Here is a 13345-nt window from a genome sequence, read left to right as displayed (position 1 = left end):
CACTACGAAGAATTATTTTTCAAATGAAGCAGCTTAAAATGATTTAAAAGATACAGAACTTTCCCATAGAGGGAAAGGAAGCAAATCCTCTGTGAAAAGAAATCTTCAGCCCAATTGGCACTGAAGCTTACAGTACTTTGATATTAATAAAAATAAATGTGGACAGGAATCAGGGATGGGCAAAAAGTAGCCTTTATCGGTTCCCCTAAGTTCTGTTAAGCAAAAAGTGACCTTTTAATGCAGCTGTGTGGTTTGTTCAACAGCAAGCTATAAAATATGTATTCGAATATGAATGCTGCCATTAATGGCAGATTGACTGCATTTTGCTTATACCAATTTCTTACATGGGTGAAATGAACCCAAAGAGGTCTAGGGGTAGGTGGGACAATAACAAAGCAAACAAAACCCACAAACCAAACGCCAGTGACCACATTACAAGACCACTTGAGCACTGAAATGAAACTCTGTAATTTGTATCACATGACTATCCTCTATATTTAGATGCTGGAAAAAATATCACTTCTTATCTGACTTTTTAATGGTACAACTTTGTGTTCTGCTGTATGTTAAAATTATGTCAATGCCTCCAATTCTATATCCTGGATTCTGTACACTCATCATCTAAGATAATCATAAAGACACTGGGCTTCCACAGCTACTGAATACTACCAACCAACAGCAGGACTCATTCAAACCCTCAAATCCCTTGGCAAAAATTAAAGTCCTAATTTGATTCCCCCCACAACATTTTAAAACTCAAATTTCTGATAAACAAGGTTAAAGTTGGAAGAAACAGGACTAGGTTTTGAGGCACTAATATCACAGTGTGAATATAAATACTTTATACCTTCCTAGCTACAAAGGCCAATAAATTAATTACCACCACATATAAAGCTGAAACAAAATTGATAGCTATATATTGCTATAACTTAATCCGTCCATATCACAGAAAACCATGAGCAAATTCATGAGTTACACACCTGCTCGCACTATTTTCCAAGAGAGTTATCTAAAGACTACTGTAAGAAGCATCAATTTTAAGTGATCTGAATATTTGTCTCACAGTAATGTTCAAATGATTTGGGAATACTGTACCAAAATTTAAAAGATATATGTTCTTTTGTGAGTAATTCCACTTCTGGGAATTTACCACAAGACACAGTCACTTTTTTAACAAAAGAGTATGACAAAGATATCTACCTCAGCCTCATTTAAAACACACACTAAACCAGGCAGGGTGCCACAGGCTTATAATCCCAGCAACTCTGGAGGTTGAGCCAGGAGGATCGCAAGTTCCAGGCCAGCCTTAGCAACTTGGTGAAACCCTGTCTCAAAACAAAAATAAAAAAGGACTGGAGGCCCTGGGGCCGTAGTTCAGCGGCAGAGCACTTGCCTAGCATGTGTGAGGCACGGGGTTTGATCTTTAGCACCACATAAAAATAAACAAATAAAGGCATCCTGTACAACTACCAAAAAATAAAAAGGACTGGGAACACAGCTCAGTGACTCAAGTCTCCAGGTTCAATCCCCAGTACCGCAAGAACAAAACAAAACACCAATTGGGCATAGAAGGTTGGTTAAATAAATTACTGTACATCAACAATAAAATACTACACAGACATTTAAAGTAATTAGGTAGCTCTATAAACACCAAAATGAAAGAAGACATAACTGAGAAAAAAGCAAAGTGCCCATTTATGTGTCGAAAAATAAAAACCATTACAAAGCAATAATAAAACTGTTACTTATATAACCATGTACATATAAAACATTGTGCAAAGACAGACGTAAAAAACAGTGGTTTTTAACCTGGAGAAGTGAAGGTTTATAGTCAAAGGTAGATTAGTTTGTCACAGAATACCTTTATGTACCCTGGAATTATTGTGCACATATTACCTGTTTTAAAAACATTTAGTGTGCTCAGAAAGTCAGTCTGTTCCACAAATAAGAAGAAAGCCAACTTAAAGACACATTTGTGGAATTTACATAATCCCTGCATACAACTTTTTTGTAAAGAAATTTCCAGGGAGCTGGGCTCAGTGGTACAAACCTGTAATCCCAGTGGCTCGGGAGGCTGAGGCAGGAGGATCACAAATTTAAAGCTAGCCTCAGCAACTCAATAAGACCCTGTCTCAAAATAAAAAATAAAAAGGGTTGGGGGTGGCTCAGTGGATTCAAGTGAACCCTACTCCCCTGGGTTCAAGCCTGGTACAAAAAAAAAAAAAAAAAAAGATTAACAATACTGCAATATTTTATCTTCATATTATTTTGGCTTTAGAATCCACTTCTGTTAAAAAAGATTAATAATTTTTATACAAGAGAGATATCCACTATTATTTTTAATAAGTGATCATTAAAACAAATAGGACTTTCAAACAAATTTTTAAAGCATTACTAACAGTATTTAAATACGAATCACTTCTAAATAGCTGTACTATGATGTTTTTTATTTTTATCTCTTTCAATGTCTGAGACAAACTCAGTCTTTCAAAAATATCTGCTTGGGTAAAAACTGAGTCAGGAGGGGAGAGATAAGAATATGATGTAGAAGGGAGGAGAATTATTAGTTAATAAATTTTAACTTCTAAATCACTGAAATTCAAAAGTACCAAGGATGGCAATATCATGGCTAATGTTCAAAAATTGGCTAATGTCAAACATTTCCAGTGAATTATAATCATGAGGGGTTATTCAAAGTTCAGCATAAATCAAAACACTAGAAAATATCCACTTGCCATGTTTAATTTATAAGGTCAACTGAAGGTAAAATCCATATAGTTTAAATTTTTTTTTCAAGCTTTTTGGTAGAAATTAAAAATTACACTCTCAGACTACCTAATAATTGCTTCATTATTGAATGTTAACCCACAACAAATTACTGGCACTAATTCAGGATTCTTAAATTTGCAATTATTTTTTTCTGAAACAATAAATACTAGCTCTTACACAATGCATGAACACACTAATTAATTTTTAATACTTACTAAACTTTCATGTAAACACTAAAAATGAGAATACAACTTAGCAGCTTAGTCTTGAAAATATGAAATTTTTCACAAGCTGGAAAAACAGGAAGATCTGCTATAGTAAGTTGACTACAGTGATGTCCTACAATAAAAGGCTTATGAAAATACTACTCACAAAGGAAGGAATAACAGCATATTAATGGTGAAAAGCATTAAGATCTGGGGCCCCAACTGCTTGAATTCAAATTCCATTTTTACCATGCATAGTGGTATGACCTTGGACTAGTTACTTGACCTCTCTGTGCCTGTTTCCTCACTTCTAAAATGAAGGTAATGATAATACCTACTTCATATTGTTCTTATGAAGAATGCAAGAGCTAATACATGTACATCAATTAGAACAGGGTCTATTAGGGATTATTAGCACATAATAAACACTCAATAAATGTTATCTATTATTACATTGATATTAATATATTGATAATATTCCATTAAGACAATATTCTGAGGAATTAAAACATCACACATAAATACTAGAAAACTGAAAACAAAATATAATAAGGCATGATACAGAAATCTCATCTAAAACCTGGTGAGAATTAAGCTATAAAAACTTAAAACCAGGGGCTGGGGAGATAGCTCAGTCGGTAGAGTGCTTGCCTTGTAAGCATAAGGCCCTGGGTTCGATCCCCAGCACCCCAAAACAAAAACAAAAACTTAAAACCAAATTTCTGATGAGGTAAGTTACTCAGAAACAGAGTAGTCAAGCCATAATATTAATGCTCTTGACAAATTACATGCTTCATTATTTTCCATGACAAAATCATATAAGGCATGAAGTTTCACAGGAACCAGTGAATTTTCCAGTATGATACACATACCAGGATTTTAATGAACCACTACACAAAGTAATGCCTTGGCATATTTGAGACTAATGAATACTCTATCTCTAATCAAATAGTCAACAGAAGCTACTATACTCAAATCCAAGGAATAATTTATAACATGTATATTTATTGTCTTCCCTGTTATTTTCTCTTTTTCCTTTGCTCCAATCGAATTTAAAATGCCTTTCATGGAAGAGAATTTCCACTTTGCTCTTTGGCCATATGACTCACTTCTAGAACTCGTATCCAACTCAGTTCCTTCATTTCAGGTAGAAAAATTGCTATGGTTTGGAATATGAAGTGTCCCCCAAAGCTGATGCATGAGATAGGGCAAAAAAAGTTCAGAGGTGAAATGACTGGGTTATGAGAGCCTTAACCCAGTGAATTAACCTCCTGAGAGGGATTAACAGGGTGGTAATTGGAGGCAGGTAGGCTATGGCTGGAGGAGGTGGGTCATTGGGTCCTGCCTTTGGAGTTTGTATTTTGGCCTTGGTGAGAAGAGAACTCTCTGCTTCCTGGTGTGATGTCCTGAGCCCCTCTTCTTCACCATACCCTCTGCCATGATGTTCTGCCTCACCTCAGGTCCTAAAAAATAGAGTCAGCTGCTCTATTTCCTGAGACCTCTGAAACCATGAGCCTCAAAATAAATTTTTCATTTCTAATTGTTCTTGTCAAATCTTTTGGTTGCAGCAATGAAAAAAGTTAATTAAAACAAAGACATGCTTTTTTTCTTTGATCAGCTATGCAACTTCTATCAATATTCTGAATCACTGACCAATCCAGTTGGCCACCCCATTAGTCCATGGACCAATTCAAGATCCTTTGTCTTGCTCACTCATATTTTCCTAAAGTTTTTCTCATTTAGTTAAAAAGCAAACTTCTGGCCAATAATCCACAATTGGGTAATTCACATATGGCTCATCAAGAGTTGGCTGCATTTTAGAATGCAATTTTACAATTAAATTTAGACTCCACTAAACAAAGGCATCTACTTATTAATTTTCTTAATCTAACTAGGTAGTTAAAAATGGATAGGGTTCAAACATTGTTTTATGGCATCATCTTTGAGGACAGTTTTAAAAACTTTTGTGTTCATTTTCTAAATCAGTTGATAGCAAATAATACATTTCCACAATACTATAACATTTCCTACTTTCTTACACATTAATTCACTTAATCCACACAATTCTTCTAGCTAGACATTACAACCCCCATTTTATACATGAGAAACTACATAAGCATCAATGGAGCACATGTACATATTTTGCCAGGCTCTTCAGTAAGTTGTTATTCTTGAGAAAAACCCATTAGTGAGGAAAGTAGTTAACTGAAATTAATATTCCAAAATAAAAGTCCAATCTCTTCACTGCTGGAAAATGAACAACCTTGATGCTCCACCACTCTAATACTTTCTCCCCCTGTGACTAAAATTTTCCTACTTAGTTTTTACGCTAAATATGCTAAGCCTGGCAGGGCAGGAATTTGCAACCTAATAAATTCATTCAGGACACATTGAATACAGTAATAGACAGGAACACGGCCTTTCATGGCTTCTGTCAAACCTCTGTCTGGCCTTGCAAAAAATATTTCTGAACTTTGGAATTTATTACCTAATTACAACAAGAGATGGTATAATCAATTAATTAACTTGCACAAAACGAAATTTTAAATTGTGTTTACCTGTCATCTAAATGTCATAATAGATAACAATTTTATATACCATTGACAAATGGTGAAAAGGTGCTAAGCCCATCTGTGAGTGTACTTAAGATTTAACTTAAGAAAAACATTTAATTTAAAACTGAATGTTCTCTCCTCCAAGGTTTAGCTGCAGAAGTAAATAAGGTGAGCCCTTTCACTTGAATCAAAACAACATTTAGGGGATCTGGGGGTATAGCTCAGCCGAGTGGTAGAATACTCGGCTAGTGTCTAAGAAACCCTGGTTTCAGTCCTCAGCAACACACACACACACATTTAGGAGATTATGTATTTTCTGTAATCAGTTCTCCAAGAAACAAAAAGGCAAACAGAATATTTAATACTATTTTGCAAGAAAATTATTTAATATAATTTGTGCTGAAATAAACATCTGTATGTGTGCTGATGATCATGAGGAAGATGAGGAGAGAAAAAATTGAGAAATTTATAAATAAAAGAAGTTAGAATGCATAACTGTACAGATGTACAAGAAAAAAATTCCACAGTTAAAACTGATTACATTTTTTTTTAAGTATAAAGCTCAGAACTGATAAAGGAATTTTCCTGTCAACTGGGGATTAAACCAATAAGCACTATCAAGGTTTTTTTTTTTTTTCATCCTTCATTGAAGTTTTATTTCTTAAGTTTTGAAACATTTGTTTTAACATCTATAGCACTCAAACTATAAAACGTGCAGATAATGTCCTATGAGAAGGTAAGAGCAACAATTGCTATACAAATATTGGTTTGCATTCTTTTATGAACATATTCCTACGATAATGGAAAAGTAACAACATCTGAGACCATATCTGAAAGGTGCTAAGTTAAATCCTAATTATTAAAATGTTTAAAAAACTCCCATTGAATTTGTGCATCCAATTCCAATTAATTCTGGCTAACATAAACTTCATTATTGTGCCAAGATTTATAAACCACCTACTAGGTGCTAGATAAAGGGAAGGGGAGAAAAGAGCCCCTGCTACTTGCTTTATATGCCCTAATATTAACCAATAGATAAACTTTCAGAATTCTAAAGTATTGATATTTATTATTATTATTATTATTATTTTTACAGACTGCATTTTCATTTGTACACAAATAGGGTACAACTTTTCCTTTCTATGGTTGTGCACTACGTAGATTCATACCATTTGTGTAATCATACATGTACACAGGGTAATGACATCTGTCTCATTCCACAATTTTTCATTACCCCCCCTCATTTCCTTCTACATAATATAAAGTTTCTTCATTCTTCTCTCACTCCCCACCCCAACCCAACCCCCATTACATATCACCATTCACTTATCAGGGAAAACATTCGGCCTTTGGTTTTTTAGGATTGGCTTATTTCATTAGGCAGAATATTCTTCAATTCCATCCATTTATTTGCAAATGCCATAATAATATTCTTCTTTATGGCTGAATAATATTCCATTGTGCATTTATATCACAGTTTCTTTATCCATTCATCTGTCGAAGGGCATCTAGGTTGGTTCTAAAATCTAGCTATTGTGAATTGAGCTGCTATAAACACTGATGTGGCTGCATTACTGTAATATGCTAATTGTTAAGTCCTTAGGGTATAAACTGAAGAATGGAATAACTGGATCAAAAGGTGGGTCCATTCCAAGTTTTCTGAGGAATCTCCATGCTGCTTTCCAGAGAGGCTGTACCAATTTGCAACTCCACCAGCAATGAACAAGTGTGCCTTTTTCCCCACATCCATGCCAAAATCTATTATTGTGTTCTTTTTTTTTTCTTTTTATTTGGGGGTGGGGGGTACTGGGGATTGAACCCAGGGCCTTGTGCTTGCAAGGCAAGCACTCTACCAACTGAGCTATCTCTCCAGCCCCCCTATTATTGTGTTCTTGATAATAGTCATTCTAATTAGAGTTTAATGAAATCTTAGAGCTGATTTAATTTGCATTTCTCTAATTACTAGAGATATTGAACATTTTTTCATATATTTATTAATCGTCTGAATATCTTCTATAAAGTGTCTGTCCAGTTCCTTGGCCCATTTATTGATTGGGTTCTTTATTTTGGTGTGAAGTTTTGAAAGTTCTCTATAAATTTTGGAGATTAGTACTCTATCTGAAGTGCATGTGGAAAAGATTTTCTCCTACTCTGTAGGCTCTTGATATTTTTTTTTTTTTTTATTGTAAACAAATGGGATACATGTTGTTTCTCTGTACATGGAGTAAAGGTATACCATTTGTGTAATCATAAATTTACATAGGGTAATGTTGTTTGATTCATTCTGTTATTTTTTTCCTCCACCCCACCCCACCCACCCCTCTTTTCCCTCTATACAGTCCTTCTTTCCTCCATTCTTGACACCCTCCTTAACCCTAACCCTAACGCTAACCCCTCCCATCCCCCATTATATGTCATCATCCGCTTATCAGCGAGATCACTTGTCCTTTGGTTTTTTGAGATTGGCTTATCTCACTTAGCATGATATTCTCCAATTTCATCCATTTGCCTGCAAATGCCATAATTTTATCATTCTTTATGGCAGTTGATATTTCTTGATATAAATATTTTCTAAAATATTCATTTGGAATCAACTTACAATTCAATAATATTCCAAAGAGTAGTTCTAATAACAGAGAGGGTTAGCTGGCACAGAAATATATACTAACAAAAATGAAGTACATATACTGTATTTCAGTATCTTTAAATCACACTTCCATAATAATTTAATATTCTTACATAATGTTCAAAATATTTTTCTTTTAATTTGCTCCCAATTACCTTATGTATTCAAAAAAATTGATTTTTATATCACAGCACTTTATGTGCCTTGATAGAGTATGCTTTATTAAACCACACTGTGTTTAGGCAGCACTAAAATATTAAAATATGCATCTAGCCAGGTGTGGTGGCGCATGCCTGTAATCCCAGCAATTAAGGAGGTTGAGGCAGGAGGATCGGGAGTTCAAAGCCAGTCTCAGCAAAAGCGAGGTACTAAGCAACTCAGAGAGATCCTGTCTCTAAATAAAATATAAAATAGGGCTGGGGATGTGGCTCAGTGGGCAAGTGCCCCTGAGTTCAATCCCTGGTGCCAGAAAAGTAAATAAATAAAATGAAATAAGCATCTAAAGAGGGAAAATATTTTTTGCCAACAGTTTAATCTATATGTTACCTGGTAAACGGGTATAACATATAGATATTCAATCACAACCCTTCACCTCCCTCCCAAAAGGCAGCAGTAACTTTAGTTAGAACCAAAGTAATTCTAAGTATGTAAATGCATAGATGTTATATATCATATACTAATAAAAACATAATCTCACCAATAATTTTTCTACTTATTTAAATTTATTGAGATTAATAGGTGAGCACTATGAGAGCAACTGATTTTAAAGGCAACAACTAGAAGCAGCATATCCCTTTCTTTGGGATTCAGTTTTGCTTAAGTCAAAATGGGTGCCTTAAACAACTGCTATTTCACGTAACTTTAATATAAACCAAAAACAAAACAAAAGCAGAAAAAAAAACAATTAAAAAAAAAAAAAACCTATATGGGCTCTCATACCTGGTAATCCAGAATGCTGAATCCTAAGCCTTTATGATCTTTTACTAGCTCAACAATCTTGACTTCAGGAGCCCACAAGGCTAATTCCCCATCATCATCGTCTTCAGTATTGACATCTATCCTGTTGTAAATCTGAAAAACCAAAAAAGATAATTCCTTCAAAACATAGTCCTTTCTCTTCTTCTGAAAAGAATGAAAACATCAGGAATCTCACAACTTATTTTCAAAATGGGAATTCTTATTGGCACACAGTTTTCCCTCTTGTTCTTTTAAAAGGGGGCAAACACTGAGCACACACAATGTAGAAGATGATCCTCACAAAAATTCAAGCATTTATAAATGAAGATTGGCCATACAATTTCTTTTAATGTAAAATATATTTTTCATTGAAAGTATTAACACTAACCTCTTATACTTCAATGAGTTCTGTCATCCCATTAGAAGCATAAAAGGAAAAATATGCAATTTAAGTAAAAATGAAAACATCATATAAAGTAGAAACATACACAATATTTAAAAAGTAACACCTAGACTCATAATTATAGTAAAAGACAGAAGATGATGCCAACACAGAGAGAAGCCAGAGCAGGACACAGAGAAATCACTTCTGTTGGGTCCTTTCAAGAAAAACTTCACTAGCTAATAAATGGACACCAACATACAATTCACAGGGAGGGGGAAAAAAAAAACTTCACTAGAAAAATAAAGTGAAAAAAAGAAAATCCAACTCGTTAGGCATTGTGTGATTCTAAAAATATGTAAAAATCACCATTATCATTTGGATCTACAGTGTCTCAAAGGTTCGGGTGTTGAAGGCTTGGTCCCTGATGCAGCAATGGTCAGACTGGGACTTGGGGCAAGTGATTGATTGCATCACGAGGGCTCTGACCTATCAGTGAGTAATTCCACTGCTAGCTTCGTAATTCAATGGCATTATTAGGAGGTGGCGGAGATTATAAGAGGTAGGGCCAAATTTAGAGGCAGTAGGACATGGGAGCATGCCCTTCAGGGGTATATCTTGCCTCTGGCCCCTTGCTTGCTATCTCTCTGTTTCCTAGGAGCCATGAAGTGTGCAGCTTTTCTCCAGTGCCCTTCTACCACGAAGTTCTGCCTCACCACAGGCCCAAAACGATGGAGCTGACTGACCTTGGATTGAAATCTCTGGAACTGTGAACAAAAATAAAGTTTTCCTCCTTTAAGCTGTTCTGCTCAGATATTTTGACACAGTGACAGAAAGCTAATACAATCACTGAGTTGAAATAATGAAAATCTGATCATAGAGGAAAGGTCAGCCCAATCGCCTAGCATATTTTCCTGACCTGACAATCCAAAGTCCTTTATTCCAGACTTCCTGTCCTTTCAGGAAGAATAGCCCCTGCGATGTGGAATTCCAGTAAGCTGAAGGAGAAGATCAATGAGTCCACTGTGCAGAAGGACAATGCCCACTTCATAACCCTTCTGTTTTTCTTATTTATAGTACTGTATTGTTTTCATCCAGTTTATCTTCCCCAACATAACTCTGACCTTCTACATGATACTCAAGAATTACCTTCTTTTTCTTTATGGCCCTTGCAACTAACAAAATGCCTGGCTCTTGGACTAGAATGAAGGCTCAGGGAGGGCTCCTGCAGACTGCTACTCAACCCCTACTGCCTGCCTCTGGTGGGCACTGGACAAATATCTGTCTAATGCATTAATTAATCATATACTTTTGAGTGTGTTTCTCTTAAAACTCCTTCTCAGAAAAGTTATATACTAAATAACAAGTTTTAAAAGTAGACTTAAAATTTTTGGTTATCTCAGAAAATAAAATGACAATAATTATTAACAATTTTGAGTGATCCAAATTAGAAGACTCATTTAAAGGAACTGAAGGAAGAGGGAACCCTATAATTTGGAAGAGGAAGGCACAGTCAGTACAAAAACATTTGCATGCTGGGTGTGGTGGTGCACGTCTGTAATCTCAGTGACTCAGGAGGTTGAGGCAGCAGGGCAGGAGAATTGCAGGTTTAATGTCAGGAGATTGAGTAACTTAGCAAGACCCTGTCTTAAACTAAAAAAAGAAAAAAAAAAAAAAAAAAAAAACACTCGGGATGTGACTCAGTGGTAAAGCAACCCTGAATTAATCCCCAGTACAAAAAATAAATAAATAAATAAATTCTCATAATTAGGACTAGTCCAGATCCAAGCTGCTGGTAGGACATGGAAGATCAATACCCAATCCATGGAAAATTAAATCTAAACATAGGAACAATTTCCTGGTTCTTGAATTATATAACCTGAAATAACATTCTGGATTACAGCCTCTGTATATTTCAGCCTGATGTAAGAAAGTGATATACTTAAAAAGAAAACACTTATATATTACAATAAAATATATAGTTTCAATGGCTATACAATATGATTGATGTCTTACTAGGAACTGAATATCCTCACTGATTAATGAGTTTTAGAATTTTGGCTGAGCCACCTAACCAAAGAATTTAATAATATAAGATGGGGTCAGTATAAATGAAATAAGAGAGAGGAAATAAAGTCAGGACTTTAGGAAAACATAGACAATCAACACAAGTTTGTAGAAATTTCAAGGCATCCCAGGTGCATAAGATATTATGCACCAACCCAATATATATCACTTTGATATAATCAATTTTGCATAATTCTTATATTTACAAAATGGAAAGCAATCAACTAATGGGCAGCCAGGTTGACATTTGGCATAATTCAAGCTGTTGTTCGCCCATTGTGGTAAAGCATGACAGATGGGAACACAGAGTCAGCAAGCTGGGTGGGTGATTTACACACCCTATAGGATTAGATTAAAGGCATTTTTATCAGCCCTCAAAGGGAAGCCACCACCCACATTTTATTTCAGTGAGGAGAGCAAAAGTCACAAAGTTTGGCATTTGAGTTTCATACTTGAATTTTTTTTCTTTTGCAAAAGATAAACATTTTTTAAAAAGACTGTCAATCAATTATCAAAAATTTTCCAAGTCCCTTTTATTTGCCTGGTACAGAATAAAAACATGATGAGATAAAGAATAATTTTAAGAGATAGCCTCTGCCCACAAGGAACTGACAGCCTTCTTGGAAAAACAAGATGGATACATGCTGAAGGATTCATGACTGTAAGTTAGTGCTAGATTCCAACGTACTTTAGGAAATCAGAAAACAAAGATTGGTGGACTGGAGCAGTCAATGACAGCGATTACAAACTTCTACGGAGCACTTTCCACATGTAAGCCATCACCGCAAGGCCTTCGCACTTATCACTTTATTGCCTTCTCACATAAACTCATGAGATATATAAGTTCTAAACAGGGCACCACTTTTCAGAAGAATATGAAGAGAAAGGAAGGTTATTTTCCCAAGATTCACAAACATTAAATGCTAAGGCAGGATTAGAGTCCATGTACTTTGAAATTCTGACCAAAGGCAAGTGGAAAGGAAGCCCGTGCACCTAAGCTGGCATGAATGGATTTACGACCTAAGAGTTCGGAAAGGAGAACAGTGGCACAAAAATGCAGTTACCAAGGACTTGTGATAGCAAAGTATGTGCTCAAAACTCTTTTCAGAATTATAATGCTCTTAGAGTTCCAACAGCAGATAAAGTCATTTCATCCTCTGGCCTTCTAAAAGATTTTATGGCAAACTTTTAGACTCACTTCAAAACTGACCACACATCTCCATCTTTTTAAGGCTCTGAGAAAGAAAAGATCATTAGATATTCAACATCCACCAAAATCTTAACCTTATTAAGATGAATTGAGTTGAACCAGGAACCAAAAGCAATGAGTGCAGGCAATTACAAATATCAAAACGCATGCACATCAATGTCACCAACACTTTGAGGAAAAGAGTTTTAAGATGTTAAGTGAAAATAACAACCTGAAAAGTTATGCATTGTTGCCTTGGTCAAATACAAGGGAGTGGAGTGGGGTAGGTCCTCCTCTCTTCACACTGCAGTGCATTCTCGGGGGTATCCTTATTGAATGTGCATGCCTATGGGAAGGGTAGCATGTGTGTTTAGTACCTCCGTCTCAGGATGAGAGGTTGCAGTAGTCATTGGTTCATCTACAGAGGCTTCATCATCAAACAGCCGCCGACAGCAAACCAAGGTAAAAGGGGGTGGCACTTCTTTAAGAAAGGAGACTGCTTCTCGGCGAGATTTTCCATAAAGCTGCACACCATTGACCTAGGAGGAAGAGGGCTATGTCATCATTGAGGAGGTTCCAAATAAAAAGACAAAA

The 13345-nt window shown here is 35.6% G+C and overlaps 1 protein-coding gene across 9 annotated transcripts in view; it reads right to left on the bottom strand.

Annotated features, from left to right (window-relative positions):
* PATJ (PATJ crumbs cell polarity complex component) overlaps window positions 1-13345 on the bottom strand; it is a 399437-nt gene that overhangs the window by 310851 nt on the left and 75241 nt on the right. For all 9 annotated transcript variants that reach the window (XR_013757701.1, XM_079103582.1, XM_079103581.1 and 6 more), the window contains 2 exons: window positions 13129-13290; window positions 9096-9227 (listed from right to left, as the gene is read on the bottom strand). Coding sequence is in view for 8 of the 9 variants with exons in the window: in XM_079103582.1 (XP_078959708.1) it covers window positions 9096-9227; window positions 13129-13290 (294 nt within the window). In the remaining variant the exon portion in view is untranslated. The remainder of the gene's footprint in view (window positions 1-9095; window positions 9228-13128; window positions 13291-13345) is intronic.

The sequence above is a fragment of the Sciurus vulgaris genome (assembly GCF_902686455.1).
Source record: "Sciurus vulgaris genome assembly, chromosome: 1".
Classification (NCBI taxonomy): Eukaryota; Metazoa; Chordata; class Mammalia; order Rodentia; family Sciuridae; genus Sciurus; species Sciurus vulgaris.
This window is presented reverse-complemented; position numbering and strand designations above follow the sequence as displayed.